Genomic DNA, 25882 nt, shown 5'->3' on the forward strand with positions numbered 1-25882 from the left:
TTTTTCTTAAATGATATCAGTTCTTTTCAGGTGCCAAAGCACCAAAGTATATTCCTTTGTATGGTTCCCAAAATAACCCTCAATCTGACATTTTCACAATTCCTAGTTCAACTATAGCTACCTAAGACAGAATCCAGGGCCTTGTGCAAGCAAATCAGGTGCTCTAATGTTGCACTCTGGACCCTCCCCAAATTTGGGGGGCTCTTGTTCAGAGTTGGGGGGGTTTAGCCCTGATATTGCCATTTTGTACTAGTTTTATTCTTTTTGTACTATTCTTTCACAAATTTAAACCTCATATTTAAAAGACGGTTACATGTCACAATGAGCATTTTCACAAAATGTGTGGATTAAATATAATATTTAAGCAACAAAACTGACTGCCTACCTATGCAAAGTGAGTACACAAAAATATTTCTGCTGTAAAATTATGCATTTTGCATATAGTACAAGAGATGGAACTTAAGAGATGTGAAGCCTGATTCTCTGCATGTTTACTGAAGCAGTGCATCTCAGTGAGTACAAAAGAGCTTCCTCTAAAGTAAGGGCCTTAATTTTCCTCTTAAGGCATTTTTGGTTTTTTTGTCCTGACCACAAGTCCAAATGATCTAGAGAGCAAATCACCCATTGGGTCACATTTAAAGCATATTTTTGAAAGCTACTAACTTTTTAAATGGAAAAAAAAAAAAACCTTCATTTTACAAAAAGGGCACTAGTGGTCCTGTGTAACTGTCATTTTTATGATTCGTTTCTTCAAGAACACCAATCTCACTGGGGCATCATTTTGTGTTTCAATAGGCAACATGCGGTGCAGGAAGATTTTAACAATGGAAATATCCAACGCTTTCTGAATGTCTAGAAAAGCTAGCTAGGTAACCTGTTACAATCTACAAGGTACCCAGAGATTATCAGATACTGCATACAAAATGCTGCTGTTTTAGAAGATTATAGCATAAGCAATGTAAAAGCCCTTCTAGACTTTCTTATAAGATATGCCTATATCAATCTAAGTAACTTGCAGAGTATAGTTCAAGCAAATACCAGTTTTGCTATTCAAAGATCCTTAAAAGAAGCACATAAAACATATGCTCCCCACTGATTTCATTATCTATTGATAATAAAGTTTTAATTAGATGTGTTTTGCACCATGTTACTTCACCTTGCAAAAAGGCTGTGGAAAAACATCTTACTTTCAACTACTCCACAGACACCCAAACTGAGATAAAATTAGCAGGTCTAAGGATCTTAGAGAGCATTCCGATCTTTGCCATCATCTTTCTGAAGTACAAAAGAATGTCATACAGATACTTCTCAAAATGTGAGAAAGTTGCCTGTGCAATAATCAGTAAGAACATGTACCTAGAAAGTCATGTTTACTATTAATTTTTAAAAAATCTCAATTAGCAGTCACAAAGTCTGCAGTTTAGATATATTAGCTTTGAGATCACATGGCATCAATGAAATTAATGCAACCCAATTAGGTTTGGACTCAGAAACTCCTACCTATGTTGGTCTTCAAACATGATCTTAGTGACTGCATGTGCTGCAGCGTAACACAAAATGAGGTGAGGTGAGGACAGAATGTAATTGGAATGTTATTGTAGACATGTCATGTAGTCCCTGATAATTTTCAACTGACAGAAATTTTTCAAGAGTAGCAAATTGTACTTGCTCTTTGCTGCTTCTGTAGCAACAGCAGCAAGCTAAAACAGAGAAGTATGAAGACCTAGACATATCCTAGGACAGCTCATCTTCCCTGAATATATTAGCATAAAACTTCATTTTACTGTAGATTTGCTGCTTTGATCACTCATGGAAAAATCTATCATGCCATGCATTAGCTTAAAAGATTTAAGCCAATGTGCACCTGAAACCCTAAACTCTGAAGATGTTACATGCCACTCTGAAAAAACATCAGTATGATTTACAGCTGTGAGACTCATGGGCATTGTTAGAATCTAAATAATCTCAGCTTTCACTTCTTAACAAAGTTGTGTTTCTAGCCCTCATACATGCTCACACAGATGAATCTAAAAAGTAAACTAATAGATTAAAGATATTGGGAGAAAGCTTAGAATCTAGCCTCCTTCTTCAAAAATATCCAAGAAAAATGTTCAATTAAAAATGCTGTGAAATAAACACAAGATCTCTATTCCACACCAATTACAATCAACTGCAGAACAAAGTATAGCCCATTTCCAAAGGCATCTCGTAACACAAGCTATCCAACTCTGCTTACAGCAGAATCCCAAACATTTACTTCTATTTAAGCAAGAGATTCCAATAATACACAAAACGGGAATAAAAGAAATTTCTCTCATCTTTTCTTACCTGGTGGCAACTGAAAGTTCTGAATATTTGTCGGATTCTGAGAAGGCTGAGGCAGACGAGGTGCTAAAACAGTGGGAGTCAAAGTTGCTCTAATTCCACTTGTAGTTGCTGTTGCAGTCCTGGGCAGGCTCTGTGCCACTGTATTGGCAGCACCCTTAGCCAGACCTGTGGGAGTACCTGGAGGTGCAGGAGGTACTCCACCAGGATTAGGAGCCACGTTGGGCAGGCCAGCTTGCATAGTTTGCCCAATGATCATATTACCCCCTGTAGTACTAGGCTGGCCAGCTGCAGCCAGAGTTTGCTGTTGGGTTACTGCTTGCACAATAGTTTTAGGAGACTCTGATTTGATGACCTGTGTGGTGGGTGCAGCTGATACCCCAGAGCCTGGCTGGCTGTTCACAAGAGAGGTCTGGAGGGACACTCCTGAACCAACAGTGGCAGCAGCAACAGCTGCAGTCGGAAAACCTCCCACACTGATGGTTGAATTGATCACAGTATTGCTCCCATTCTGGGTGGCAGCAGCCAATGAGGGTCCTGCCGTGTGAATGGGCGGCCTTACCAATGCTACTGTTGGCCCCCCAGTCCCAATATTTGGGGGCTGTTGTGAAGAGATCACTGTAGGTGAGGGTGAAGAGGCAGAGGACACTCCAGTGCCAAGGAAAGAAGTCTGGATGACAGTATTTGAAGCAGATGGCAAGACAGCATTAACGGTGTTGACTTTTCCAATATTTCCAGGTCCATTGTTAACGAGAGGGGCAACAGCAGGGACAACGGTAGGATTTGCTGTTACAGGAGTGGCCGAAAAAGAAGCATGGGAATTCATCACCACATTACTTCCATTCAAAGTCTGCACTGCAGTGGTCCCAATTTTACCATTCCTGGTAGATAAAGCTGTTGCCATGGTACTGATTACCACTGATTTGCCCTGATTGAGGGTCCCTGGGGTGATAGCAGCTTCAGAGCCACCTTGGACAGTTGTAGTGGTGCTGCTGCTAGTTGTAGTGGTCCCATCCAACGTAGAACCCTGGGACCTGGCATTATGATTGATAACACTCCCTTGCACTCCACCTGTTCCTGCAAATAAAACAAAAATTAATTACAAGAATATAAAAGGTGAGAAAGAAAACAAAGGATTCTAAGGCTAGATAAGTCCAGAACAAACTATATTCCCCTTGTGCCAAGCCATCCCCAATATTAAAACAACTTCTGAAAAAGGGGGAAAATCTTACTATAGGAGTTATGAGTTTGCCACTGTTCCCTCTATACTGTTGGTTATAATACTCTTCCATTAACAGCCAAGTAGTCCACAAATAAATAAAAATTAGACATGCAGCAAAAATAAACTTTTCAGAAATATGCTTCTTTTCCCCTCTTTGGATGTTTATAACACCAGATTAAATGACATCTTTAATGCAAGTTTGCTCTTGCAACTGTGTCAGGATGGGAAAAAAGGGGGGGACAGACAGAGAAAAGTAAAAGAAGGAAAACCCCATGGTCTCTAACCCTTCCATTTCATCTGCTTATCCTTTGTACAAAAATCTAAAAGCTTTTATGCTTCTCGACTAATGAAACAACATGAAAAAGTGGGGCTGAAGTAGTACACAAATGACATAAGTGAAAAGATTGCAAGGTAGTTAGGGGACTTCATCCTCCCTCTTAAAACACACACACATTAAATCCTGCTGTTTGATTGCTGCGCTTTCAAAGGAAAACAAATACAAGTAAAAAGGGAGGGTTTTTTTTTTTCTTGTTGCCCCCAGAAAGCAAATATCCCTACCAAAGTCTGCCAGTGTCACTTAAACCAGCCCTGACTCCACAGGCTCTGAATTTAGTAAACACAAATAGAAGGACTGTAGTCAGAAACATGGGGTCACAAAAATCAGGACTAAGAGAAGGTTATTTCTCTGAAACCCCACCCCCTTTCATTAACCTGGTGTGACAAGCAACAGTGTCCTTGTAATGAAAATTATATACGGAGGATAGAATTGGGCTGGGGTAAATGGACCAGCATTGCATTTCCTTTCTTAAAATGCCCTCCCTGCATGCACGGAAAGGACCCTGGGTTAGCATACTCCTTCAGAGTCCACCGTCTTGTTATAAGGGGGAAAACATTTACAGATGGACTGTCATTCTTCCAGTCCCACAGGCAATAGAGGTTGTACTGTGACTCTCTGCATACCCCAGCCTGGCATATTATTCCAAAAGAAAGAAGAAAAGCAAAAGGTTCGGGGCATAACCCCTTCAACAACAGAGGAGGAGCAGCTAGGCAGTCCCGTATTTGCAAAGAGATATATTTAAAAGGGGTTCCTGACCCTCAGGTCCCCCATCACTTCCTCTTCTCAGGGGAAGCTGCTGCTGCTGCTGCTGCTGCTGCTGCTGCTGCTGCTGTGATTAATAACATCCCCCCCCCCCATGCACTTCAGGCAGGGAGGGCAAAGAATTCAAGACAGCTATGGAATATAGAAATGGATAAGGAGGGCAAGGGACACCATTTCTGATTCTGACTCCAGGAACGCGGGAGAAGGTGGTACAGAAGTCCAAAGGTAAGAGTCTCTTCCTTCCTCGTCCTCAGGAGCCCCCCAAAACACTCCAGCGCTCGGGAGACAGGGAGATGACAGAATTAAGAGCAAATACCGAGGTGAGGAGGGGAATCCTCGCAAGGAGGCTCATTCCCCTTCCCTAAAGACACAGACACGCACTCCCTGACCACAACACTCCCCCCCCCCATCTGCTCCTGCTCTAGGTGCAGCAGAGGCAGGAGGGAGACCGTCCCGGCCAAAAATAGGGTGTCGGGGAGGGAGGGAAGGGGTTGGCATTTGAGGAAGGCCTCCCTCACCGTCTCCCCCTCCCCAACTCCATGCCACCCCCTGGCACCCTCCAGTTGCTGCCGCCACCACGGAAAGGGGAAGGGGGGCAGGGGAGAAAGAAAGGGAGAGATCCCGGGGGGGGAGGCCCCCGTTCCTGAAGAAGAAGAAGGGCAAGAGGAGGAGGAGGAGGAGGAGGAGGCAGCCCCCCCGCCCCGGCTTGCCTCGCCAGGTTACCTGGCTTGGTGATCTCCGGGCCACTGAGTCCCATCTTGGCGGCGGCGGCGGCGACGGTGGTGGTGGTGCTGCTGGTGCTGCTGCCGGTGGTGCGGCTGCCGGGGCTCTCTGTTTGGACATTAGCATTGCCTCCTACTCCTCCTCCTCCTCCTCCTCCTGGGCTAGGGCTAGGGCTGTTGCTGCTGCTGCTGCCGCTGCTCACAACATGGTTCCCCAGCAGCCCCCCGGCGACCCTGAGGGGCTCCTGCGCCTTGTGGTGCGGGTGGTGGTGGCCCGAGGCCGCCAGCTGAGACTCCAGGGAGCCTACCAGGTCGCTCACCACCTTCTCATCCACCTCAGCGTTTAGGAAAACCTCATCCAGCAGATCCGAGCCCGCCGCCATCTTTTTTCGGAGGGTTCCTGGCGAGCGGCTCCCTCCCGCCCGCCGGCCCCCCCCTTCACTCCTCCCTCTGCCCTCCTCCTCCTCCGCCCTCCTCCTGTTCTCCCCCCCTCACTCACTCATTTTACACATACGCTGCTCTCCCCTCCCGCCTCGGCCTCCGCCACGGAGCATGCGCGCCGAAAACTCCGCGCGAGCGGGGCGGGGAGGGGGGGCCGCCGAGGCGTCACCTCAGCGGCCGGAGAGGGATTCCGTCGGCTCCTGATTGGCCAGCGACCGGCTATAAATACTGAGGCAAATGGCTGCGAGCGCTCAGAGAGGGAACGGGCGGCGAGGGCCCGGCTGCGGCCTAGCGAAAGGGGCTAGCCGCCGAAAGTCGGGCCGGCGGCGCGCGCGAGGTGCCGGCCAAGGGTTCGAGGAGGGGAAGCGGAGGCGGTGCCACGGGTCGCGGCCGCCGCTGCCTCGGGGCCGGTCGCGGCGGTCGCTGTCGTCCTTTGTCTGGCGAAGCCCAAAATGGCTGCATGCTCCGCGGCGGCGGCTGGGGCGCCTCTCGGCTGCGCGCCTGGGTCTCCCTGGCCGGCTCGAGCCTGAAGGACGCCCCGCACCTGTGCCAGCTGCCGAAAACGACCCGCCCGCGGGACGGGGAGGCCTGGCGCGGGGCGCGGAGGCCTGGCGCACGGACAGGCCGGCCGCCCCCGTCCCGCCGTCGCGGGAGCTCGACCTGGCGGGCGTTCCCCGCCGCCCGTCCGTGGCCAGCCGGGCCTCGCCGGAAAGCCCCGCGCCCGCCTCGCTGCCCGGACGCGGGCCGGGGCGGAGGTCAGGCTCTCGCCGTGCCCTTGAGCCCGGCCTGAGCGCGCGTCCGCGTTGGCTTGGCCGACGGGCTTCTCCTCCGCCCGGCCGCCGCGGTTGTGCCAAAGTTTGGGCGGCCGTCTGCCGGCCAGGGGCCCGCGCACCCCGAAGCCCCTTGCTGCCCCGTCCCCCGGAACAGCCCCGCTCTGTTCTCCACAAAAGAAACGCGGCTCCCGTTTCGACGGAGCTGCTGGTGTCAAAACAGCGTCCTCTCCCGCCTTTCGTTTTCAAGCGCGCAGCTACTTCCTTCTTTTCCGTCAAGCATCGCTCACGCGTCCAACCGCCTTTTTTATTTATGGCATATACATACTTGCACACTTTAGGGACTAGTTGCGAGCAGCTGAAAATGCGTGTCGCAGCCATGTCTTCCTACCTTCTCTTTCACAGGGAGTCAAAAATAGATTCCGTTGTGCCGAGATAAGATACAGCTGGTTATAGTCTTAATTTAGGGAGAGGAAGGGTATATGTCCTGAGAAGTGTCAGCCAAAAGCGGAGGAGGGAGCATCTCTCTCTCTTTCTCCCTGCATATCATTCTTTTCTCTCTGAAATGGATTGTTTTGGCATTTGTTTTCCTCAGCTTCTTGCCCACATCCTTTTCTGATAATGCCAACCTGGTATTTCAGCATTTTATCAAACAACTATGCAAAAAAATTTCAGGGATCCCTTTGCATGAACAAAACCCTCTCGAATAACATTTTTTTAAAAAAATTGTGGGGTTATGTTCTAAAATCGTCTATTCTGGTGCCCACTGTCTCCTCCCTTCTTCAGACAAGCAGGAATGCAAAATCAATATTTCACAATGTCAGATCAATTGAATAATAGATCATTCAGGAGACCCTTTGTATTCCTTCCCCTTCTTTTCGGTTTTATAAGAATGAAATTGAAAAACATTTCAGTGGTTATAATCACTGTCTCCCTTGCAGAGATACCTTATGTTTCTTCTGCCCTTTATTAATTATTTCTGTCTTTTAACCCACCTCATCCTGAGGGCTCAGATTGGGTGGCAATACTTTATAATTTATGCTTCTAGTGAGACTTTTAAAATGGTGCAAATTAGAAAGGAAGAAAAGATCTATTTAAATTGAATAGTTTACTTTAAAAATCAGTGCAAAGTGTGTGTTTTTTAATTTATGGAATATTAAGCTTTTGAAGAATTGAAATTAGTCCCATTGCTAAGACAAAGGGAGAGAGTTTTCTTGTTTTATTTTAAAAAGTAGTAATAAGACCGAGGTTTGCTGTTAGTGGCATTGCACAGCAGGGATTGTAAAGGTCTAGCTGGGAAACTGGAGAGGTTTGTGCTCCTTGTAGGAAGCATATTGATTGGTTTCTGATTAAAAATTGGCTAAGGATGATGAACATATATACAAGGAAGCTGCTAACTGTTGTGCTGTGTGTTGCCTTTTGTCCTTTTTCAGATACATAGTATTCAAGGCACTGGAAGACTAGGAACTGGGAGACTGAGGATCTAGGTGACCCATAGCCACAGAACCTCCCTGGGTGATTTGGACCCACTTTTATTAGGGGAAAATAGGAGAGGGATTATTGGTGTGCTTCCTTTTGCTCCTGAATAAAAATGTGAGATATAAATCCAATAAATAAATATTAGAATTTGGATTAAACAAACTTGATTCCATAAACAGAGAGTTGCTCTATAATGTAATGACTGTTGTTTGCCATTTATTCGGTTGAAATCCTGGAGGAAAGGTAGGATATAAATCTAAGAAATAAATTGTGCCTTTGAAAAGAAAAAAATGAAAGCAGCTATTAAAAATACTTCAACGGTAAAAAAAAATGCTTTATGTGTCATAAAAGAGAAAGATACCTATTTATTTATTTATTTATTACTTCAATTTCTAATACCACCTGCTCACTAACTACTCTGGGTGAGTCACAAAAGATTAAAAACAGTTAAACAGATAAGAATAAATAGAAAATGGCTGTGCGGGGGGCAGGGTAACAATTATAATTGCTTCAGTTTCAACAGATTCACACGTCATCCAGGCCCCGGTGCCTGTGGGAAAGACCAGGGTTTCAGTGCATTTCTGTAGAAGAAAAAAGATGGAACCAAATGATCCTCTGGGGGAAATGATAACCCAGAGAGCAAGAACAGCAACAGAGAACACATGTGTACCAGGTACCATGAGATGACATTGTTGAATACATGGGATCCAAAGTACACCAACCCTGTCAGATCTTATGGGACAGAAGAAACTGCCCTTGAAGAAGGCAGTCCTCCAAATGTCCTATGCTTTACAGATATTCACCAGCACCTTGAATTGCACTGTGTAGCCCGCTGGTAACCAGTGCAACTCAGGTAACAGAGGAGTTAATGGGTGCACCAAGGCATGCTGATAAATGCACACATTGCTGCATTCTGGACCTGCTGTGGCTTTTGAGTATTCTCCAAGGGCAGCCTCATGTAGAATACATTACAGTAATCCACATGAGTGACCAAGGTATGAATGGCCATGAGAAGGGCCTCCTGATCCAGGAAAGGGCAAAATTTGACACAGAAGATGAATCTGTGCAAAGGCTTTTCTGGTCACAGCTGCAACTTGTTCCTCAAGCAGAAGCTGCAAGTCCAGGAAAACCCTCAAACTGAGTCAAGCTTGGCTCCCGCTCAGTTTATAAGGTGTGTCAATGTAATTTCTTGGGAACATCATGAAGTGAGGAAGAGTGCCGTTGACATCTTTCAAGATTGGTTTTGACTTCCTATTCTGACCAACACCAAGATTTGTAGGTGGTCTCTCATATAAATAGTATCAGGGCTAGTTCAGCTTAGCTTCTGAGAACAGCCAAGATGGGTGAGGTGCTTACAGCTGCTGAGGCCCCAGTGGATCACAGGGAACAAATATTAACACTTCCCAGCAAAGGATAATTAAGTCTTTACATAAAATAAAAAATGTTACCAAATCTGCTTCAATAGCTAGAGGGAGAGAAGAGTTACCAGGTCCTCAATTTTGACCACCAACATACAAAGCAACGTCTGCATGATATATAATCTAACTTGGATATCAAAGCTGAAAATATTGTACACCTATTTCCAATCTTAAATATCGAGTTTTTAATAAGAAATTTTTATAGCCTCCATCAAAGATAACACGTAGATATCCACAGAAAAGAAAGGAAAGATGTTGCGGTCCCAGAAATAATTGACCACCTTGCAATCTATTCTACATTTGCCCTCTTACCTTATCCCTTGGATAATTAGACATTTTGCTTAGTAACTGCTGAGGTTTTATATTAGTAGACATCTTGCTTCAGGACCATTGAGTAAATTAAAATGAATTAAAATAGCTACAGTAGAAATGTTACAGTACTGATAAATAGGCAGTATGCAACTTACCAAAGTCCAAGCTGACAGGAAACAAGTTACAAGTTATCAGTCATTCCTTCCTATTGTTGTACATCAGCTTCCTTATTTGTGCTGTCTTTTACCTTTGTCCTATCTGCTTTTGCTACAAAACTACCACTAAGCTTCCAAGCTAAAGAAATTTGCTTCTTCTGTCACCTGCAATGTAAGTGGAATAATTAACACTAACATTTTAATCAGTCCTCAGTACAGAAAAGATACAAAATACTTCATAAATAGACTTATCATAGCTTAGACAGCAGCAATGATACGATAATAGGCATGCTTACAATTGCTGCTCAAAGTCCAATCCACTGTCAAGGAAACTTAGTGATATGAGCACAAGATGGACCAGGGTTTACACGTGGTCCACCGCCCATTTCAGTGTTTCTCAACCTTGGTCGTTTTAAGATGTGTGGACTTCAACTCCCAGAATTCCCCAACCAGCAATTCTGGGAGCTGAAGTCCACACATCTTCAAGTTACTGAGGTTAAGAAACACTGGTCCATTTACTATATCAGGGAGAAGCAATAGCTTGGGGCCTGCGGGGGGGGGGGGCGCATTTGGAATATTAAGAGTATGTTGTGGCATTCTCACCATATGGTTGCTGGTGGAGAGCTTGGCTATCACAATGTGGTATCACAACAATGGTAGTCATAGCTAGTCACAAAATATCCATTTGCTAGAAGGCAAACAGGTCAGGTTGCTTCTTGTCACCGGTTTTCTGCAACCACAACATCTGTATTTTGTCTTTTCTGGGGGTGAGTATGCACATTCCCAATCAACACCAGGTTGTAGCTGTCCACCATATTTATTTTCTAGGTACACCTCTGGAGTCTGAGTCTGGAAGACAAATTAATGCTAGGTTGATGCTTTGCATCAGTCAGCTTCTATTTAAAGGCATCTAGAACACACTGTTAAAAATCAGGTGAAGCAGGTGACAGTTGGGATTGTTGCCGGGAATGATGGTTTATTTGGTTTGATCTAGGAAAGCTCTTCCTGAATATGTATTTTCGCTTTGTACTTTTTAAAAAAAATTGTCCTATTTTTTTTTTTTAAAAAAAACATCTCTTCCATATAGCTGAATTCCATCTATTTTAGGCTTACTCCAAGTCTAAACATTAATAGATTATTCTAGTTATTTTCACTTCACAATTTAAAAGGTCATTCACAATGAGATAGCCATATAAGAAGTTTTACCTATAATTCTGATTAGCGTGTGTCTATATGTACACACGCACACAAATATATATGTTTTATACTTAATAGGGAACACATTTGATATAGAAGACAACAAGCAACAAATCTAGGTTTGCTGCAGCTTAATGCCATAACTATTGTTTAGAATAAAAACAAGTGGAATATTTGTCCTACCTAAATACTCTCAAAGATTAGGAAACATGTTCTAGGTTCAAATTCTCTCACTTCTTTATTTCTCTTAGTTCATTTTTGCCATTTGGAGCTGTAAAAATTAAAATGTCTCTATTATATAAGATTGCTCTCTTCTATTAAAATGAATCAAAGTAATCGTATATTGCAGTTACAGATTTAACGTGACCATGTAGTAACATGAAGTAATTTTTGTTGTTTGGTCAGTTATGGATAACATGGCCTCTGGTGTGTCCTTATGTTATGCTGAATGCACAGAGCTACAGAAACAAACCCAGGCCTTTTCATTTAGAGTTTTTTATGCTGCTGGGTTTCAACAATTTTGATTGTTACTCTGTTTTAAATGTCTTTTTTAAACTGAATTTTAGATGCTGTAAGCCATTGAGAGCTAAACAATAAGAGGAAGCAACACAGGCATTTCAAGTAAATCTTAGGAAATACCTATTCTCCAAGAATTTTGGAATCAGTATTCTTGTTTGTCAAATGACAAACTTAGTTAATGTACACACAACCCCTCGCCCCAAGAAATACGTAGATACTAGTTGCATATAAAACAAGACAGTTATTCTCCAGGATGTCCAAGTGGTTCACATTCTTCTACGGTATATTTGAAGGTATTAAAAGAAATAAAGGATGTAATCATATGTAAGCATTGGAACCTTACAGGGAGATGCAAAAGTTGAAGAAAATCAGGAAGAAGTAAAGTACAGGTTTTTTATATGTTGGTATAAAGTACTTAATGATTGGGGTTGGAGGAATAAGAAACATTAAATGTTTGATAACTCAGATTATAGGCTCACCCTCACACAGTCCTAATTGCAGCACAAACAAGAACCCTGTTGATCACCGTAGGTATGTCCACTCCCCTCCAGTCACTGGGAACTACCTTCCATGGACATTCAGACTTAGGCTGCCGAAGAAATTGGACAATTGGTTTATGGAGATACATCTGACTACGTGATGTCTTGCTAGCACTTTCCACATGCTTGTCAGATCTTACAAAGGCCTCTTATGAAGATAGACTTTCTCTTTTGAAAGAGCACCAGAGCTGGGGGTTTTTAAATATGGGTTTAGCGCTCTTTTGAAGATCTGTGTTTAAAAATAGGTCTAGCACTCCCTTGAGGGAGTATACCAATATACCTTGAGGGAGTGCTAATCATGCGCTTTACAGAAGGTTGATTTAAACAACAAAGGACTGCTGGGTTCTGCTAGCTGTGTATTGATGATTCTGTGACCATTAAAGGTCTTCCACTGCTTCCACCAGCTAGGACTTCAGGTGGCCGTAATTTTTTGCTGTTTATTACTTTGGTGTTAAAGGCACACTATTTTGTCTATTCCATTCCTCCTCCACAGTGTCCACAAGCTCATTTCCAGGTGCTACCAGCCGGGAGGACAGAGCTAAACTCCCTGCTAGCACTGCTATTCCTTGCAACTCTACTCAAGGATAGAACTCATTCATCGTTCCCTCTCACTTCAATATGGTTCCTTTTCTATACCTGTGACCTGTCAGCCCAATGATATTTGGGCATGGGTTAATGCTCTTTCAGAAGAGCACGAAAGCCATATTCAGAAACAGTATAACTGAGGAGTGTGTGATGCATAAAATCTGTTAATCAGGTAATCTGACAGGTGGCTAAATGTGCCATTCCTTGCACATACTTACACTCACCCAATCCTACCCCATTCATGCTAGGGAGAGTAATTGGTGATGGTTTTCTGTTTGATGTGCAATGACTAGTGGGAGAGGAAGCAAAGTTGGGAGACCTGACTAATTGCTTTCCTTAATTTGTCCCACATTAAAACAGTAAGGACAGCATCAGTCCCCATCTTTTTATTGTGCTCAGCAACTGGGGAACACATTTTCTGTTGACATACCTTTCTGACAGCCCAAGGTTTGGTGGATTTTAATGCAGCCATTAGTATCTGCCTTACTTAGTTTACAGACTAAAGCAATAAAAATATTCTGAAATGTTTTGAACTATTTTTGAAACTCCATTGCATTGAAGTATTTTGTTTGCCATACATAATTGCTTTCATTTATTGCTGGTCAAAAGACTTCCTATAGGTGTTGTTAGCACTACAGTTCATCTTCCTATTCATCAATGCCGTGCTTTGTCCCTTCTTTACAAACTTCAAATTTGATCAGACATTTATTTTCCTAGGCTCCACTTGATAGAACAAAGAAATTCTCCCTAATTGGGAAGGAATTGGATCCAATGATAGACTCCTGTTTTCATGGGCAAAATCCCAGTTCAGTGACTCAGAAAGATCTATAACTTAACACCTGCGAGAAGATTGAAATCCTGAACAAACATTTTAACTTTGTGTAGTGCATTTTCAGTTTCAGATATACCACCCATTTTTTAAATTGGAATCCGTATGTTTTTATAACAAAACTAAACATTGCTTTATTGAATTCTTTGGATGAATGTTTTATCTAAAGTGATGCTTCGGTATGTATTTTATCGCTTGATGATTATATACAGTGATGAGCTGTTCGCACATTTACAGATGTTGTGCTTTACTGGCCTGTGATATGTTATAGAAATGTATAACATATAAATAGAAAATGCTGGTCTACTAAAAGGGGAGAGGAAATATGAGCTTGTTTCATCAGGTTTAGCAAATTCAGACAGTATTCAAAGTGCCAACATGTGTTCAGAGTGATGAATACAATCTCAGTCCTAGTTTTCTAATTAAGCTGGGTCAGAGGGCAGTCACCCACCTTATACTGGTCAACTTCCCCTTGCACATATTTTACTATGTTAGCAATACTCGGATGACTGGCTGAAGGTTCTTCTACCAACCAAAGTCCTAAGGTAGACTTAACTGGGCTCATAGTCAATGTGCTTAATCAAAAGGTAGCTGCTTGTTTATAGTACCATGTGTTGTGTAAATCCGTGTGGTTTATTAAATTATGGTAAAGTAAATTATGATTTAGAATGACATGAACGCAGCCAATAACTCTATAGTATGCTCTGCACTGTGGCCACATTCACACATATTTAGCCAGATTAGGTAAAGACCTAGTGCATCTGGACTCTGTAGCCCAGTCATTTCTTGGTTAGGCTCAAGAACAAAAAACTACAAAAATACCTAAGCTTAGTTGTTGGTAAGGTAAGTGTCCTAACATATGGCTTTATATGTCATTTGGATTCAGAAGAAAGATTTACATTTACTCTTCTCTTCCAAACATACACAGGAGAGGCTAGAGTAGAAGCTAGACCCCTCCTCTACTAAGACTGCCCCATTTCTGGTATTTTTATCTCCCTGCAGGTATATAGCAAAGGAATTTGAATACTGTAGGCACACAAAGGAATGGAATCCCCATTCCCCCATCTCTGGGAATAAATGTAGGGGGGAAAAATACAGAGATGTCTACCTCAGGAGTAGCTGGGATATTAGCTAATATGGCTGCTCTCAATTTAACCAGGATAGCCCGTGATTCTTTCATTTCCCCATCACTGGACCACTGAGTAAATCAGTTATTTAAAACTAGCGCCAGAAGTCAGTTTGTCTTGTCATGAGAACAGGAACTGTATGTTAATAAGCACACCCCATATTTGCCACTATTCAACAATCCTGGTTCCTTCTTGAAAGTACCCATACAGATGCATATTCTAGATGCATTCCATAGTGGCTAGGTTTGCAAAATATGCTATATTAAAATATTAATTCAGTAAACCATCTTTGAGTTTACAATGGATTTGGGCATCAGGCAAACGCAGCTAATATGATAGTGATTTATGAACTAATAATGAACATAGATTTATGGTTTGAAACTACAAATAAGCTGAATCTGCAAAATAATTTTGAGTATGGGAACTAGAATTTAAGGGGGTCTTAGGGACATCCATGGGAAAAGGGGTGATGCCTGGGTCTGGTGCTTAGATAGACAGACTCAATTTCTTTATTCCATTTATTCATATTCAGGTAGGCAGGAGCCAAGGGAGATAATACAAACATATTGACACCACAGTGCGAACTTATTTCTTAACCAAAGTCAAACAACTACATTAGAATTTCTCATGACATGTGAACCAGATCATTGTGTCCACATCAAAAATGATTCCATAAAACCAAACTCTTTACTTATTCATTAGATTTATATCACACCATTTGTTCAGAAGTTTAAGGAAGTATATATATAGTTCCCTCCTTCTACTTCTCCACGCTGTAACAACTCTGTGATGTAGGTTGGGCTGTAAGAGAATGATTGGGCCACACTCAAGTCACCCATGAATTTCTGTAGTGGAACCTCATTCTCCTCAATACCAGTCCGATGCCTTAACCACTACACCACAATACGAGGAGCTCTAAAGACTAGGTAGTCTTCTATCAAGTTCAGTATGACTACTGACATTTTCCTTCCAAAGTATACAGTATATGAGACCTCTGGCTATAACAAATTTGCTACCTGCTCAATACTGACTATAGTCACCCATTTAAACCACATGAAGAAGTTATGCTGGACAGCTGGTGACAGGAAAGAACTGGATTTCAACACCGTATTTTCCCTACAGGTGTTTTATTTATTCTTATTTATTTATTTATTAAATTTGTATCCCGCCCATCTCCCCCAAAGGGTGACTTTGGGCATTTTACCCTATTTGAGCCATTGATCCACCTTCTATTTCATGGGACATCTAACCCAGATGGGTTGAACAGCATCAGCTTCTTGAGAAGCACCCTAACCTTTTGAATAGGTCTAACTTGGAGCAGAATTTGGCATGGATATACATTCTTTCCCAAGTAGTGATTCTAGACTCCTCATAACTTTTGGCTCGCTGCAGGTTGTTACTGTAAGCCACTCGGTCTGAAATAATTTGGCCGTGTGCACATTAAATAAATACATAATAAATTCTGAAATCCATGAGTAGATTGTACCTGGAATTAGCAGAAATCCCTTATTTAAGATGGCTGCTTCTAACACATCGGTAGATCTTTACAGTACTTACACACCAGTAAACACTGGATGCAGTCATTGTATACAAACTCACAATGCCCAAGTCACATGATATGCGTTTAGTATCTGCCTACGGAGTGAGAAGCTGCTCTTTAAACATGCCGCCTCAGTGGAACGTGTAGCACAGTAATTATCATGTTTGAAATTCCTATCATTATCCACTGTCCTTTTAAAACTGCAATTATAATTACACATCGTTCAATAGGTTTTTGAAACAGATATTGCCCCTCATACACATATGGGCTCCAGCCCATTTATTCCACACATCCTGCACATTTTATTTCTTTGTTTTTGTTCCCCTCTGCCAAGTTAATATTTTTAAGGCAAGGTATCCGTTTTCTTAATTCTAGAATAGATCTGCATTCTAAAAAGTAGCTTTCTACAGCAGCAGCAATCTCCTATGACACTACTAACATGCACCTAAATTATTTCTTTTCATCTTTCACTAGCTCAGTGCAGAATTTATTCTCAAATGCTTCCCTGTGAGATTCCAGATTTAAATATTTATCCCTCTTCCAGAACAATATATCTCAATTTGAACACTTGTTCCTGCTCCCTCTGAAGCTGGCAACATTAGAGGAGCCATAGCTCAAGACATTTTTCCATTTTAAGTGCTGGACCTCATTGTGCAGACCTACAGGCTTCCTGTGTCCCACACAATCTGAGACCACCTAATATCTATGCCACACATACGCACAAATGAAGTGAAGGAACAGCCTTCTAAAACTTCAAGTCCCATAATACTTGCTGCCTGAAGGATTATAGACGCTCAAGTCCAACACATTTAGAGGACAAGCACCAGGGAAGACTCGCTTAGCACAGCACTACAGTGGGTTTCTATACAAGTATAGTGAGGACATAGACTTTTCTCCAGAAGGTTCATATTTACAAGAATCCTAGTCTGTTTGCACAACTTACTCACTTCGGTTACTAGATTAACTCATTTTGTGAATTTGCTCAATATCCTGAATCAGATATTTACCAAGCAGGTTGGGTTCACACTCAGCAAAAAAGACCAACCGAGGTTAAAACTAACTAAACTCAGGTGTGTGAATGCAGCTGCTAGATCTTTAAATGTTGCACTAGACCTGGTTGAACATATTGTGCAAACTCTGCCATAAAGTTATAAGAAGCCATTGGACCCAATCCCCTGCCCTACTCAAATCAGAATTAAAGTTCCCCAGCCTCTGCTTGACCACATCCTGAGAAGGGGGGCCACATCACTTCACTAGATAATTGATCCACTGCTGAACTGCTCTCTTAGGAGGTTCTCCCTAACCTTCATCCAGAATCCATCTTTCTGTAACAAGATCATTCTGTATCCTGTATTGTGGGACAATAAAGTCCAGGTCATCATCTCTTCTGCATTCTTGAAAAAGCCTACCATATCCTCTCTCAATTGCTTTTTCTCAATATTAAACACAGTCCTATAATCACTCCTTGGAGGACTTTATTTCTAGTTTCCTAATCATCCTTGCTGCACTTCTTTGCAATTGTGTCCACTTTGTATGTGGAATCTAACCAGTGGCAAACAGAATTGAACTAGAGTCATTGAGAGTCAGACAGCATTCAAGTTTAATAATACAATTTGACTTTTTTGCTACAACAATGTCACACTGTTGATTCATATTCAGCTTATGATCAACTACAATCCCAAGAGCCTTTCCACCATTTGTAAATTGTACTAATGATTTGTCATACAAATTATTAATAAGAAATAGAAGGCCCAGGGCTGAATCTGATGTCACCTAACTCAATGCCTCCATTGGCTTTGATAAGGAATAGATGAAAACAGCCACCTAACATCATTCCACCCAGCCCACATTCATCTAACCTTCTTCCTCTGTAGGTTTGGTAGATCCCAGTTCTAAATTAGACTGGAACAATAGTACATTTAGAATATGGTGGGGCAAATAAACCCCCATAAACCAATCCTGATAAGATAGATTGCAACAATGTATGGACAATAATTAATTGGAATGAAGAAAATGAGGCCACATACCTTATGTGTAACCAGATCAAGAAATGTTGTCATATCCCAGACACCATAAAATCTGTTTTCATGATATACAACCCACACAAATCACAACATGCTGTAATCTAGTACATTTTTTTTTATTTTTAGATAGTTTATTACAAGCTCAGATTTGTTCAAATATTTATTGAACTTATTTATATGCAAACTTTCCATCAAACAGATATCCAACTCCATTTAAAAACCTCATATATTCTTAAAAACCACAAACTAAAAGCAGCACTGTTAAAAAGCTAACTGTAGTAACCCTTATAAGTGTTTTAATTAGGAAAAATATAATAATGGACATATGGAATAAACTCAAGGAAATGAGTAAATTTATATAAACATACAGGTCTAATTATACATATTCATCATGCAAACCCATGATTAACACTATGGCTGTGATTCCACAACTAACTACCTAAAGTAACTAAACTACAGTTTATTAATTAATCCAGTTGTTTGGGTTTGCACAGCATACTGAAGCACACCTCATGGGAGTTCAAACTAGCCAACTTCCTTTTAGCCTAGTGTGAATTCAGCTTATAAAAAGTTACCCACAGAAACACCAGCTGCTGAGAGTAATGCAACCAACAACCAGGTTCTCCAGATAGACCAATCTGGGATGTAAAACTCCAGATCACCACTAGAGGACAGCAAAAGCCACCTTCTTATGCCACCTAAGGATCATCTGGATCTTGCAGCTCAGATGTGGTAAGCCTAGCTTCATGCAGTGCGCTAAAACATTGTGGAATAAATCACAATTGGCTAAGTTTAAACCTTACTTTTTATATTAAACCATTATGTAAAAACCACAATAACTCAACCTGCAAGGTCAACACCAAACATTAATGCTTACTAACCCAATGATTCTTTTATTCCTTTCAAGCAGAAACACACAGGATTGTACCAAGTCTCTCTTAGCCATAGAGTGCTGCAGCCGCAAAACACTGTTTATGTCTATAGCATCCCTTTTCTTTGCGCATAATTAAAATATGTACATAGAACCACAACCCATGCAGAGAAGACAAAGTATGCAGCATGTTTTCACAATTACAGCAGGCTGGAGGAAGAACAAAACTTATTTGTTCAGGCTGCTTGTCTCCAGGTTTTGAATCTGAACAGCACAAATTGTCTATCAGCAACTTCTCTTCTGGCAACAGTCTCCTATTTCCCAGCAGAATAATTGTCCCAAGTCCCTACTTCCACCCTAATGAGGATCTTGGTGACTCTTCATTGCTAAGATGGTCTGCAACAAACTACTTCTCGTACGGCAAGATGAGAAAAGAAGATGGGAATAGAGGGAGATATCTTATGCTAGCTTGATTCCCACATCCCACTAAGCCATTCTTTGTTTTCAGCATGAATTATTGAACAAATCACAATTGGCTGTCATACCACACATTAGGTCATAAACCATCATTTACAACCACAGTGGAATCAGCTGACACAACCCACAAAGCCAACTGAAGAAAAAAATATCGGTTTTGGAGGATGTGTGAACTCATTCTGGATCCCAACTCTCAATGGAACTCTCCAGACCTTACCTGGAAATGTTTCAGATCAAACCTTGGAGCGTCTACGAGCAAAGCAGATATTTTTTTCTAAGGAAAAAAAATTCCCAGCTCCCTACTTTTTTGGAGCAGGAACAATGTGGATGTGGGTCCTTCAGTCCCAGAGTTAGCCAGCTTCAACTTTCCAGTTCTGTCCTTCTCCTTTAACAGTCATTTACACTAGCAAGGAGACAGCAATTTTCAGAACTGGGAAAGAATCTGGCTGGGGAGGTCAAATGTGACAAAGTTGAGCCTGAGGTCTTTTTATCAAAGCCACCAATCAGATGAATTTTTTATACCTTGCCTTTTTAATTTTTTATACCTTGCCTTTTAAAAAAAAATTAACTTGATTAATCCATGTAAATATCTAAAAAAAGACAGTAAAATCTACATCTAAATGAAATACTATTACTTTTACCAATCAAGCCAACAATTGCAGAGATACAAAACTGGCCAAACTATTATCTCTTAGCTGACCAAAATAAGCTGACATACAATTTTATTTAATGTTACTTTATTGTACTTTATTGTTCCTTTTTCAGTTGGGTTATTTGATTTATCACAATACTTCTGGTAATACATAGCTGAAGTTCTCTATAGGGGAGATTTAAAAAAAATTAATTTAATAATGGACAGAAAAGGGGAACAATATAGTGATATATGCTGCTATGTGTAATCTCTAGGATAATAAAATTGATCTGTTTGTTTCTTACAATACTTATTAATAATTGGAATTTTAATAATATAATCATGCCTAAAAGTCAAATGAATATGTGGGAAATTCAGCTGATGCTTAATAAAAGAAAACAACCCTAATGAAGTAATCAGACTGATTTTTTTTAAAAAAATTAATACAAATTATTTTAAAGATAAGGCCAAAAATATACTATTTTTATAAAAAAATAATATTTGAGGGCATGACTAATAATGTTCATAACGTTTTATTGTGAGTAGCAAAATGCATTCAGCTGTCTATGGATATAACACTCTTTTTATTGGTATGTTCAAATAATGCAATGTGGGGAGAGGAGAGAAAGATCCCCTTTATCAGAAGCAACAGGATAGATGTTAAGTTGTCCCTTCAGTTCAGTTTAATTAAATTTGGAGGGAGGCTCTCTCTCTGGTCTCCACACCTCTACCAGAAGTGCCTACAAAAATGTACCCAATAACATCCACAGGGACATGGAGGAAAATGACCTACAACAATGATGACACACAGTGACACAGACCTGAGTCTCCATAGCAACATTCATACCAGTTCGATCCCTCAAGGCAACCTAGGAAAACTGCATATGCACTTCAATAGCAAATCATAGGTGAGACAATGGGAGAATACGGAAGCACACACACGCATTTTAACCAAAGATGGAAGGAGTACACTGAGATTCAACATCCAAGATATCTTAGAAGATACTCCCAATTTTCCCTACACTAGAAGGTGAAGTTAGATCAGCACTTCAGTCATTATCAAGTCAGAATTGATGAAATATTTGCAGAAATATGGCAGATAACATAAGAAGAACCAGTAAAGGTTCTAAGTAAACTATGCCAGCAAATCTGGAGAATGACACAGTGGCCAGATGATTGGTCTGCATACCAATATCAAAGAAGACTTAATGGAGAGTGCAAACTATTGTATAATATCCTTAGTTTCACACACTAGCGAAATAAAATTTAGGATCATCCAATGCAGATTAGAGTCCTACATGGAAAGAGAGATGCTAAATATTCAAGCTTATTTTACAAAAAGGCTGGGGAACAAAATAAAATTTTGCTGATGTACAGTGGATACTTAAGAAAGCCAAAAACACCCAAAAGAAGTCAATATGTTTTTCATTGATTATAAGAAGGCCTTTGATTATGTTGACCACTTCAAGCTGTGGAATATGCTTAGGAAAATGGGAATCCCAGAACATTTTATTGTCCTCATATGAAACTTATACACAGGACAGGAAGCCACGGTCCAGATGGAACATGATGAAACAGACTGGCTCCAGATCATCAAAGGAGTGAAACAAGGCTACATACTCTCCCCTTATTTATTCAATGTATATATTGTATATATGTTGAGCATATAGGAAGACTGGATAGGAAGAACACAAGTGTGGTTTTAAAATTGTAGGAAGAAGCATCAATAACCTGTGCTGTGCTGATGACGCTCTTCCAATAGCTGAAAATGTAAATGATCTGAAAGCTGTAACGATGAATGTCAAGGAGCATAGTGAAAAAAATGAGACTATGAAGACAGAGCTAATAACAACAAAAACTGCAACCAGCCTTAGATACAGAAATAGTGGACAGCTTTTGCCATTATCAACAGTAGAGGAACTAGCAAAGAATACACTGCAGACTAGCACTTGGTAGAGCAGCCATGAAGGCCTTGGATAAGATATTCAGACATGTGGTGCATCTGTACTTAAAAGATCACATTTGTACAAGCAATGGCTTTTCCGTGACACCCTGTGGAAGTGAAAGTTGGACTTTGAAAAAGCAGAATAGAAAGAGTATTGATACTTTGAATTTTTGTGTTGTGCTTTCCTGACAATACCATAGATAGCCAAGAAAACCAAAAAATGGATCGTAGAACAAATTAATCCAGAGTTCTTACTCCAAGCCCAAATGACCAGCTCAAATTATTATATCTTGGACTCATTATCCAAAGACCTTATCAGGAAGTCTGTAATGATGGAAAAGGTGGATAAGTCTATAATACCTGAAGAGTCTATAATGCTAGGAAGTTTATAATGCTGGGAAAAGTGGAAGGAAAGAGAGGAAATGGATGAGCAACAGCAAGGTGGGTAGACTTCATTTCAGCAGTGATGTCTGCACTGGTGGAAGATATGAAGGACCAGGTTGGGGACAGATCATGCTGGAGAAGATCCATCAATGTTGTCGCTAACAGTTGACACCAGTCTGATAGCACAGAATCAACCTTATGGCAATTAAAAACACAAGATAGGAAAGCTGTTGAGCCCCTTCTCTGTAATAATGCTGTTTTTTCCCTCGATTTTGAATATACTTTACTTGAGAAGCAAACATATTTCCATTTTCATAAACATGTTGGACCTACCTTTCACATCATTAAAGCCTTATGATCTTGCATGTCCTGGAAAGGCCTAATAAAATGATCAGATTATAACTTCTGCCTTCCATTTTCAACCGCAGATCATCATCTTCAGCCATTGCTACTCTACCTATAATTGCAAAGGATCAGGAAACAGAGCTTGTCCTACCAGTCTCCTTATCATGGCCTACTATATTTGGAAGTGTAATTAAAGAAGAAATAATTTTGTTTAGCATGGTAATTTACTACCACGTGGGAGCTGTTTTGATTACCTGCTATCAGGCAATAAACTCTCTTGGATTGTCTCTCCCAACATGGGAACTACTTGCCCAAATATATTTGAGATGTGAAATGACTAACTTTCTGTTTCTGTCTTGATAGCTGTCAAGGGTTAACAACTTTTCTGCTGAGAGAAGAAAGGATAACCACTATTTTGAGATTCTGGGAAATCCTGAGAATTTAGAATGACAGACTGAATGTGCTTGCATGATATGTTGAATCACTCTGCCCTGCCTCCTTATTACCCCACATGGCTGCTGAACCAGGGCAAATGGTTTTTCTGTGGCTAAATGTGTTATCTGAACCTGGTGGTCCCCATTTCTATTTAGTATTAAATAGTACTCGACACCAAAAAATAGCCATGGTTTCAAATTATTGTGAGTACTACCAGCAATTACAATCATGCTTATCATAGAATAGCTACTAATTCTGGTTAAGGAATCAAATGGGTGAGCGGATAAGATGACATAGTCTATACATTTGCATTAAAAAACCAAAATAATATATGTTTTGAAAACTCTCTGGTTCTGTTTGAATAACACGTTAATCCATAATTAACAGTTCCATGGTTTATTGAATTAAGACAATTTCCCAGCTTCACACAACCTGGTAAACATAAACTAAACACACTATCTCGGCTTGCATGACACTCTGAACTACAAGTTAGGTAACCACATTTTACCCAAACTAGTTGTATAAACCCAACTTCTCACTAGCAACTCCAGTTAGCAATAGCTCCAGTTTCTTCCACCTGTTTTTTATTCTTTGCAATCCAACAGAATTTTGGAAAGAAATTATGTAAAGGGGCTGTGAAATTTGTATGCCAGCCTGTCCAACTGTTTGTTAGCAGACTGCCTCTCCCAGAACTGAATGGAACTAAATGTTGTACAGGAGGATGTGCTAGCAAATGAAAGATCAAATTAAAGAATGGGTTGGATTATTCCAGGTGCTGCAGAGAGAAAGAAGCAGAACATTATTTATCACTCTATGCAGGAGGCAGTTGGACAGTGGCTCAGGATGTTGATGATCCCTCCATTCTAAGACCCCTCCCTCTTTTTTCCCAATCACATGACCCAGAATGCAGCTATTATTAAGGGACTGGAAAGAATTCTAGGAGCCACACTCCGCATGTTTTCAGCAGATATTAAATCAACCCAAATGTTACCCATCTACTCTCCATAGCTGTTGTGTCAAACTCTTGGCAACCCGCTTTAGCCAAAAACAAGATTCTCTCAGAGTTTCTTTTAACAAGATTTATTGAAAGAGGCTAGGAAAAGCTGAAGAAATCTCAGCACCTTGATTGCTTTACTAGAGATTTTTTCAGTCTTTCTTCTCACAGCCTTAGTGAGAACTTAGTGAGAAAGGTAAGTGAGAAATGTCCAGTTGGTCAACATGTGAATTTCTCTCAGGGTCTCAAAGTTATCATTACAAATAGATAATTCTTTATGTGGATCAACAGGCAATGCATTGCCTGGTGTGGGTCTTCCGGGCTGTGTGGCCATGTTCTGGAAGTTTTGTTTCCTAACATTTCGCCACCATCTGTGACCGGCATCTTCAGAGAGGGGGCAGAGAACTGCTCCTGTCTATGCTCCTGCTCTCTGAAGATGCCGGTCACAGATGCTGGCGAAACGTTAGGAAACAAAACTTCCAGAACACGGCCACACAGCCTGGAAGACCCACACCAGCCATCGTATTCCGGCCGTGAAAGCCTTCGACAAGGCAATGCATTGATTCTTATTTTGATATGATCAACCTTCTGACCAAGCTCTTGACTACTGTAATGCATTCCTCATGGGGTTATGCGGTGGCCAGGTTGTTAACCAGTGCAAGGTACAGCAAAGACATGATTTTGGGAACTAAAAGATTTGCACTGCTTGTTGGTTGCCTGCCAAGCATGATTTAAGGAATTTGTATTCACCTTTAAACTCTAAGCAGTGTAGGACCTGACTGAGGGACTGCCTCGTCTACTATGAACCTGCCCAGGTACAGCATAAGACCCCCTTTTGAAAATGTCCCCTGGTAGATGGAAGAGGTCTTCTCATGGGTGGTCCCAGGCAATGGAGTGTTCAGGGAGGGACACTTAACCCCCATTCTCTCGGTGTTTAGGAAATTGGCAAAGGCGCATCTCTGTGACCAGCTTTTAACTATTGTTTTTTACAGTACTGATTTCACTATAATGTTTTAGATTTTACTCCAATTATTGTGAGTGCTTATAGAAGCAGGCAGGTGGATTATACATTTAATAATAAAAATTGCACTGCCTTATTTCGTATGAGGTGGTTTTTCCGGAGACAACATGGCAACCCATCACTACAGATGGAACTTATTAGAGAGAAAGAGAGAATCTGCTCTACACTTGGTCTCTCACCATCTGCTTCACAGATGTTAATTGATGGAAGACAAAACTCTCTTTGCTACTGTCTCTGATGCTAAATAACCTATTTAAGGGGGGTTATGATTTAGTCTGCTATATATAGTACAGGTGAATTGCCAGTCTTGTCATCTTAGATTCCACTTAAACCCAAGGATCCTATGTCTGTATGGCAGAGTAAAAAGAAACTGCGATGACTTAATAAGTCTTCTGTTCTGCTGTTGGAGGGTCAGGCAATCAACTGTCCAAGGGGAGTGGTATTTTCTACAGCACCCTTCCTCAATTTTTCACTCT

At 41.2% G+C, this 25882-nt stretch overlaps 1 protein-coding gene across 3 annotated transcripts in view; it reads right to left on the minus strand.

The window, feature by feature from the left end:
* TAF4 (TATA-box binding protein associated factor 4) overlaps positions 1-7019 on the minus strand; it is a 92290-nt gene extending 85271 nt beyond the window's left edge. For 2 of the 3 annotated variants that reach the window (XM_088153411.1, XM_088153410.1), the window contains exons 1-2: positions 5370-5793; positions 2329-3402 (exon numbers count right to left, since the gene is read on the minus strand). In XM_088153411.1, coding sequence (XP_088009537.1) covers positions 2329-3402; positions 5370-5751 — 1456 coding nt within the window. In that variant the 5' untranslated portion in view covers positions 5752-5793. Of the gene's footprint in view, positions 1-2328; positions 3403-5369; positions 5794-6907 lie in introns of those variants that run through there. The other variant, XM_088153412.1, reaches the window with a different exon arrangement.
* Positions 7020-25882: the final 18863 nt, after the last annotated feature.

Source organism: Python bivittatus, unplaced genomic scaffold (assembly GCF_059951505.1).
Source record: "Python bivittatus isolate LINGU-HERP-01145 unplaced genomic scaffold, Pbiv_v1 ctg000700_np1212, whole genome shotgun sequence".
Taxonomy (NCBI): Eukaryota; Metazoa; Chordata; class Lepidosauria; order Squamata; family Pythonidae; genus Python; species Python bivittatus.